Source organism: Rhagoletis pomonella, unplaced genomic scaffold (assembly GCF_013731165.1).
Source record: "Rhagoletis pomonella isolate Grant_MI unplaced genomic scaffold, Rhpom_1.0 Rhpom_scaffold_06944, whole genome shotgun sequence".
Taxonomy (NCBI): domain Eukaryota; kingdom Metazoa; phylum Arthropoda; class Insecta; order Diptera; family Tephritidae; genus Rhagoletis; species Rhagoletis pomonella.
The window spans coordinates 1-8,734 of NW_023465475.1; the positions used below are offsets into that span (position 1 = coordinate 1).

General features: G+C 44.3%; 1 protein-coding gene across 1 annotated transcript; it reads right to left on the reverse strand.

The window, feature by feature from the left end:
• Positions 1–148: 148 nt before the first annotated feature.
• On the reverse strand, positions 149–8,285 carry LOC118755653. Its single transcript, XM_036490478.1, has 2 exons — positions 8,092–8,285; positions 149–748 (listed from the first exon to the last, which is right to left on the reverse strand). The coding sequence occupies exon 2, from the start codon at positions 734–736 to the stop codon at positions 149–151; it is 588 nt and encodes a 195-aa protein (XP_036346371.1). The 5' UTR covers positions 737–748; positions 8,092–8,285.
• Positions 8,286–8,734: the final 449 nt, after the last annotated feature.

Consider the following 8,734-nt stretch of genomic DNA (forward strand, 5'->3'; position numbering starts at 1 on the left):
ACTTGAGTAGCTGAACTGGTTTGTGCGGATTTTCGCACGACGATTGGGAGGCGGCCGTGCGCGCTCGGTAATTATTTTCGGAGTCGCGTCGACTCCACTGCCGCCAAAGTGCGCGCGCACGGCCGCTGAACTCGGCTTAAGCGGCGGCTTAGACATCGTCCCCGCCCTGCAGGAATGCGTTGCTTAGAGTCTCCTGCAGCTCTTTCAGGGCGCGGATCGTGTTGCCCAGGACGCGGTGGGTGGTGCGGCCCTGGAAATTGGCCGTTTGTAGGCCTTGGGGCGTGCGCGCGATCGTCCGTTGGGCGGTCTTCTTGCGCGGCGGTTGCGGCGCATGGTTGCGCGGGTTCTTCTGCGCCTTCTTCAGCGCCTTTTTCTTCGGCGGTGCGCACCGCTTGACGCTCCTTGGGGCCTTTGTGGCCGGTTTCCTCTTCTTGGGCCCCTGTTCCCTTGGCCCCGTGCGCGCATGCGTGTTGGCTGCCACATGCAGCAGCGTGTGGTGCGCTAGCCCGCAGGTCTTGCAACTACCCGGCGAGTCGCATTCCCCGGTGGTGTGGGTGAGCGCAAGGCAGTTGACGCAGTAGCCTTGCGCGCGGGCTACTCCCAACCGTTGCGGCGGCTTCATCGCCTTGAAGGCCGGGCACGTCCGCAATGCGTGGTACCGGTGGCAGAGCCGGCATTGTAGGCAGTTGTCTGTCTCTGCCGTTGGAGCCAGGGGGCATGCCTTCCGTGCTGCCATGATGTCTTCGATCTGGAAGTAGAAGCAAAGGCAGAGAAACGAGAAGTACTTGGGTACAATATTTAAACGGGAAGTTAAGACCCTTAATATACAAAAGGAAAGGATGTATAGAATTATTTATTATGCTTTTGAAAGGAAGCACAGTTTGACAAGTGGCCGCGTGATAACTCCATTTTGTGTACGGACTTCCACAACACGTATGTGGTTATCAGGGCCATGGCGAACGTTTTCGATTCGTCCCAATCGCCACTCGGTGGGGGGGAGTGAATCTTCTTTGATCACGACGATGTCGCCTGGCTGAGGGTCGCGCTGTGGAGTTTTCCACTTGTACCTCTTCTGAAGATCTTTGAGGTAATCTTCTTTCCAGCGGCGACTAAATTGGTGGTGAAGTGCTTTGACTTTCTCCCATCGGTTTAGTAGAGAGAGGTCTTCCGCATTAGGCTCGGGAATGGCCAATAGCGGTGCACCTCGAAGGAAGTGACCCGGAGTAAGTGCTGTCATATCAGCTGGGTCTTGAGAAAGTGCGGATAGAGGCCTCGAGTTGAGGACTGCTTCAATTCGCACCAGAAGCGTCGTGAATTCTTCGAAAGTGAACTTGTGGGTTGCAGCGGTTTTCTTTAAATGGATTTTAAAGCTTTTCACTGCAGATTCCCACAAGCCGCCCATGTGGGGGGCGCTGGGTGGTATATATTGCCAGTTGATGCCTTGAGGGGAATATTTTTTGACAATGTCTGCGGAACATTCGTTAAGGAATTTAACGAAGTCGCGTTCTGTTGCGCGCTGGGCGCCAATGAACGTTTTTCCATTGTCGCTCATCATTTTTGAGGGAAAACCTCGTCTGCCAACGAAGCGGGCGAATGCTGCTCGAAAAGCCTCGGTTGTAAGATCCGAGCATAGCTCGAGATGCACTGCCTTTGTGGAAAAGCAGACAAAAACTGCAACGTATCCCTTGATAAGGGTTGTAGATCTTAGCACCGATGCTTTAATGTGGAATGGCCCAGCAAAATCTACTCCCGTTGTGGAAAATGGGAGTGAGAAACTGCAGCGCTCAGGGGGTAGAGCGGCCATTATTTGGGTGCGTGTTTGTTGCTTGTACAGCGTGCACACTTTGCATTGAAAGATGCATTTTTTAATTAGAGGTTTCAGCTTTGGTACGTAGTACTCTTGCCTTACCATTTGGAGCATTAATCGTGTTTCTGCGTGAAGAAGCAGCGAGTGTAAAAACTCCAAATATAGCTGGCAGAACCTCGATTCGGTAGGGAGAATTATTGGGTGCCTTTCATTATAGCTTAATGTGGAATGTGCTAATCGGCCATTAACCCGTAAAAGTCCGTCTTTGTCCAACGAAGGATTGAGAACAATAAGAGGACTTTTTTTGTTAAGTGGCTTTTTATCTTGCAAAGCGCTTTTTTCGCTCGGAAAATGGCGTGATTGCGCTGCGTTGATAAGATGAATTTTTGAATATTGAAATTCGTTATGTGTCAGATGTGGATAGGTGATTGCGGCTACCCCCTTTGATTTGTTGCGGGCATTGCTCACGAAGCGGAACATGTACGCAGTCACGCGGAGTGCTCGAGAGAAAGAAGAAAAGCGATCAAGAAAATCGACCTCTTCTTCGAGCGCGTGATATGCCTCCACCTTGCGCCTTGCCACCATGTGGCAAGAGAGCCATGTTGGTCCGTGCCACCAGAGTGGGGAATTCGCCAAATCCTGCGGTTTGCACCCACGGGTGCCGAGGTCGGCTGGATTATCTTGGCTGGAAACATGGCGCCATGCACCGGTTGGAAGATATTCCCGGATTTGAGAGGTACGATTGGATACATACGTCTTCCATGTACATGGTGGCTTTTCAAGCCAAGCTAGCACAATCTCTGAATCTGACCATAAGAATATGTTGCACGATTCCAATTTGAGCTGTTTTCGAACAGTTGCGACCAGTTTTGCGAGTAAGACTGCACCACACAGCTCCAGGCGTGGCAAGCTTACCGTCTTCAATGGTGCGACTTTGCTTTTTGCAACCAAGAGAGTGGAATATCTTTGGTTGCTAGCATCTGCGCGGATGTAAATCGCAGCGCAATATGCTTTTTCCGAGGCGTCGCAAAACCCGTGGATTTGGGTATCTTGCCCCGGAGTGAAATTAACCCATCGAGGGATTTCGATGTGGCAGATAGCTGGCAGATTTTCTGCGAACTGTTGCCATTTTGCTAAAGATATAGGTTTGGCACATTCGTCCCAATCAACGCCATCTAGCCAAAGTTCTTGAAGAAGAATCTTTGCTTGAATCATCACTGGCGATAGCCATCCTGCCGGGTCAAAAAGTTTTGCGACAGAGGATAAGATTTGTCGCTTTGTGACGGCATTCGATGTCGATGCAGGCAGAATGGTGTAGGAAAACTTATCGGTGAGTGCGTTCCATTGTATACCATGAGTTTTGGTTGTGGAAGCGCTCTCAAATTTCAAAAAGTTGGAGTCGAGAAGATCCTCCTTTGGAAATTTTTCTAAGATGGGCGGATGATTGGCCGTTAGTTTCTTGAGTATGAAACCAGCTGACTTAAGCGCTTTGATCACTTGAAGAAGTGATTCAGTGGCGTTGTCAATATCATGACTTCCGGATAGGATGTCATCCACATACGTTTCGGTTTTAAGTATTGTGGCAGCCAAGGGAAATGTCGCTATCGTATCATCTGCTAATTGATGCAGGGTACGGATAGTGAGGTATGGTGCACAATTAACCCCGAACGTTACGGTTTTAAGATTATAATCGGTGACAGGAGAGTCAGCCGATGTGCGAAATAAGATTCGCTGAAAATCTTTATCGTCCTCATGGATGAGTATTTGACGATACATTTTTTCAATGTCGCCATTGAACACGAATCTGTGCATTCGCCACTGCAGAATGAGCAGCATGAGATCTGGCTGGAGTGTGGGACCAGTGTGCAACACGTCATTCAGGGATTTTCCTGAACCAGATGTTTTTGAGGCGTTGAATACCACGCGAACTTTGGTGGTTACCTTATCTGGTTTGACGACCGCATGGTGTGGCAAGTAGAATGAGAAGTATTTGCCATTAGCTACTATCTCACATGGCTTCGTGTGCTCCATATGACCGAGGTCGAGATATTCTTGCAACACATTGTTATACATTGTGCCTAAGTCTCCTTTTTTCTGAAGCGATCGCTCCATGCTAAAAAACTGCTGAAGTGCAGCAGACCGAGAGTGGCCCAGAGACAGCTTTTTTGGAAATTCTTCCTTGAATGGAAGTCGAACAATGTATCGACCGTTTGGGGCACGAGTCGTTGTTGTTGCATATATATGCTCACAAGCCTGATCTTCCGGGGAAATTTGTGGAGGTTGTGGAATCTCCTCCTCTTCCCAAAACTTTCGAAGCTGAGAGCTGAGAGTTGCATTCGAGCACTCTTCTACTTGTGTCGAGAATGACACCACATTTTCGGTTATTGGACCACTGAGAATCCAGCCAAATATTGTTTTTTGCGCAAGTATTGTGTCGCAAATATTTTGTATACCTTCCAGCAGGATTTGTGGAAGTATATCGCTGCCGATTACCATGTCAGTTTGAGCTGGTATGTGACAACTTGGGTCAGCAAGTTCAAGGATCTTGAATTGCTGCCAGTTTTCACGGCTAATGGTGAATGTAGGCATGTGCCTCGTGAGCTGAGGTAACACGATAGCCTGTGTGTTTATCCGTTGCATGGTTTTTGGTGCTACCAATGTGAGTGGACAAAGCTTTGAGGAGCTTTGTACTACATGTCCACCCATGCCGGAAATTTCGAACTTGGAATGTTCGAATGGTAGTTTCAACCGTTTTTGAACTTTCGAGGAAATGAAAGTTCTTTGTGAGCCTTGATCAATCAGGGCTCTAAGTTGAAACAATTCACCCTCGTGTTCAACTGCGACTATGGCAGTTGGAAGGAGAATTTTGCTATCATTGTCGGTGTGCAATGATTGTATTTGTGCTTGTTTGGAACAGCACGGTTGCTCGCTGGAATCGGAGCTTGACTGCGCTTGTCGAGCGGGAGGTGTCGACTGGGCAGTAGTGTGTTGTGCGGCGGTTTCATTCGCTCGCGCACTGGAGTGTCGAGATTGTGGTTTGGGGTTCATGTGCAGCAGGGAGTGATGCCGTTGTTGGCAATGTGTACATGACCACTTGCTCGGACACTCATTAGTGCTATGGGTATTACCAAGGCAGTTTTTGCACAGCTTGGTTTGGTTTGCGAATTGTACTCGGTTCGGTACCGAAATTCGCTTAAATTGTGGGCAGACTCTAATGGGATGAGGGGACTTGCAGTAAGAGCAAGTTGGTTCCCTCTTAGGTTCTGCCACAAAGGTTTGAGTCCTGTTCAAAGGCCCTGTTTTGCGCAGCATTTTGATGAGCGACTGGTTTTTGTTTATTTTGGCTTGGATGAAGCCGGTTAAGTCTTTCGACTACTTCGTATCTTGAAGTAAGAAAATCGTCCATTTGTGACCATGAGGGTAAATCTCTTCGAGAAGAGAGAGATTGTTCCCAAAGTGACAGTGTGGTTTTGGGAAATTTGGATGAGCAAATGTACACCAATATGGGATCCCAACTGTCTGTCTGGACGTCTTGGGAATTAAGAACTGACATACAGTTGTTAATTGATGTTTGCAGCCTTTGAAGTTGCTCGCTATTCTCGGATTGAATAGTCGGCAAAGTCATCAAAATTTTAATTTGGCTGTCAACCAAGATACGTTTGTTTTCGTATCGTGACCGTAAAGCTTTCAGGCCAGCTCGAAGTTATCATCGCTGAGCGGGTATTGCTTGACGATGGAACCGGCTTTTCCTTGAGTTTTGTACCGGAGGTGATACAGTTTTTTGAGCACGGGAGAGCTTCGGGTGGTTGATGTACACCGCTGTGAACATGTCACGAAAAGCGGGCCATTCTTCGTAACCACCGTAAAATGTCTCCGTGTCACAAGGTGGGACTTGAAGAAAAACGTTTGCCTCTGCCGAGGTGTGTTCCACGCGGGGTGGTGGACTCGGTGCGGCGATTGCTTTAATCAACGACAGTTGATCGGCAATTTTAGCTTTGGTCACCTCATATAATTCAAGGCAAGTGAAGTACTTGCCTTCTACCGAACTCTTAAAGTTTTCGGGTAGGCTGTCATCTGGCTTTGAAAAAACCAAATCATAGGCGGACTGAAGCCGTGCCCAACAATCATCTAGTGATTTGTCTTTTATCATAAGATATGATTCAGTGTGGTCTTGGATCGGTGCATCACTGAATCTTGCACAGTATCTCATGATACTGTCACTTTCCGCTATAAACTTTTGAGCGGATGGGTCAAAAGTTTTAGATTTCGGGCGCGGTGAGGGTTCCCTCTTACCACCGGTGGCTTCTTGCGAAGCAGTTTTTGACCTTGTCTCGATTTCAGACATTTTTGATGGACTGTGTCCAAGTGGCATTTTTAATGCTGTGGAAGGTCACACGTATAAAAAATTGAGAGAAAAATTTATCAAATTTTACTGAGTACCACCCAGATAACGTTCGCAAAAATTAGAAAAATATATGTCAAACGAGTAAAAATTGCACTTTGTGCCACAGAAAATCAGGAAAAGAATTTTAAGATTTTGTGGCGGTGTTTGTGTTTTTTGTTTCTTGCAAATTACGTGAAATTATATTTGCTTTAATTTTTGGTTCAGCACTTTTTATTACGTGGAAAACGGAGCGTCCCAATTAAATCCGCGGAATTTGGATTTGAAAAATTTCAGTACGAGAAAAAAAAAAATCACAAACACTTTTCACTTTTATATACGTGGTGAAATATACGTATGTATAAATATTTAATGTGATATAACTACCCACTGGGAAAATAGGTAAGCACCTTGCGAGGTAAGCCATGTTTTCTTTCAGTTTTTAGTACCAAAATTGTCAACATGGCCAATGTCATCTACTAGTAAAGGGCAAAATGAACACCTTCGAAGACACATTACGTTGTCAGTTGCAAAATAACGTGCAGCCGAAGTTATTTCCAAGCACCGAACTACTCCGAGCGACTGTTCTGCATTACACGTAACTTACTTTGTAAAGCGGCTCAGAAGTATGTCTGATACCAAATGTACATTCTAAATTCCTACTTACATAAGGCGGCCATGCCTTTGTAAAAGTAAGGGACGTTCGGCAGGGAAATGGTAATGACTGCCAGGTGAAGAGTAAGTTGCTAATAAGGTATTATTACGTGCTCCTAATTCCCACTGGGTAATTATGTAAATACTGAAAAAGTAATGGTTATTTATCACTATCTAGACCAATGCAATTCGGGAGCTTTCCCTACTGGGTTGCATGTATCTGATATCTTGAACTCACTTCTTATCGCGTTATGGATAATATTCGTGTGACAATATTCTTTGTTAGCACGTATGTACAAAAGTGCAGAATATGTAGAATGTAAAAATGTACGTACGTATGTATGTACAAATATTTACGTATGAAGCCGAGTATATGGCTAAGCTATGCTTTGTCACAGCAGTGGTGAGTTCAGAAACGAAAACAACAGAGAATTTGTTTTGATTATAGTGCGTATGTATGTATGTGTGCGGGAATGCACAAGTGGATATAATAATACGTAAAGAGCCGCTCACCGCTGAGAGAGCGGGCTTGATTTACGTTCTCTTAGCTTGGTGAGTGCAGCAGAGAAAAGCAAGATTGAAATAAATTAAAATAAGCTAGAGTGCGCTTGGTACGTGTGGACTGTATTGTTCGATAAATAGCAGCGACTCTCTTAGCTATTATACGAATAGTTGCAGAAAATGCAACTGGTAAAAATGTTTATATGTGCTAACGTATGTACATATGATATATGGGAAATAGTGCACTTATATTTTTCGGCAATTTGTTTAGCCAAGTTCAACGAACTATGCGACCAACGGCAAAAATTGGTAAGCAGAGGAAAGTATGTGATTTTAATGTGCTAATATTTTGTTCTTGCACAGTGGGACACAGTAGGCATATAAACTGCAACGGAATTTATTTTGGGGTATATATCAGAATTTGTATATATGTACATATACTTATATATATATATAAGATTGGCGGTAAGTGGAGATATACCGCTTTCCGGAAAACGGAATGTTTCTACCAAAATTCAATAGCGGCAAATTGCCGATGTGAGATTTTTGGGCGGCAAGAAAATATCCGCAATTTTAGTGAAACCGTTTTTTGGCGAGAATAAATACGCCTTTTATTTAATTATATATATATATATATGTATATACGTATGTATGCCCGTTGGCAGTTTATTAGAAATAATATAACTTTCAAGAATATGAAAGTTATATTATTTAAATTTTTATGGAAATTAAAAATTTGCCTACTTACTACTTTCCTTGATTTATGTATATGTGTATCTGATTTTGCTCCTTTTTGCCTGGGGGCTTCTTGTGTCTGGTGTTGTTGCTGCCGCTTATGCTGTTGATGGCTGCTGATGTTGTTGATGGCTGCTGGTGGCGGTTGCTTGGCTGAAGTATGTAGGCCAATTTGTTTGGTTTGATGATGATGTTGTTCACTCGATTGGTTTTTGAAATGTACATAAGTATTTTAATTATTTATTTGTTTTTTCCAAAATTTTATTTTATTTTTCAATTTTGAGTTTTCGAAATGTACGTGCACTCTTTTTACACTTTTGTTTGTTGTTTTTGCACTTAGTTTCTCAGTTTTTTTTTTTTTGCGTATATGTATGTATATACGTGCACTTTAGTTTATAGCTTTTTTTCCACTGTTAAAGTTGTTTTTTGTTGTGTTTTTACGGTCGTACGAGTACCGATTTTTTTTTGTGGTTTTTATTAATTTAATTTATTTTTTTGGAGCTAGGCCAGGGTTGGCTGCGAAGGACCATGAATAATTCCAATGGTTGCCTTTCGCACTCACCTTGCACACGCACAGTTTCTTTCCGCTTTAAGGAAATACTTGGGTTTTCAATTTTTAATTTTACAAACTTCCGCTCGGTTTATTCAAAGTTTTT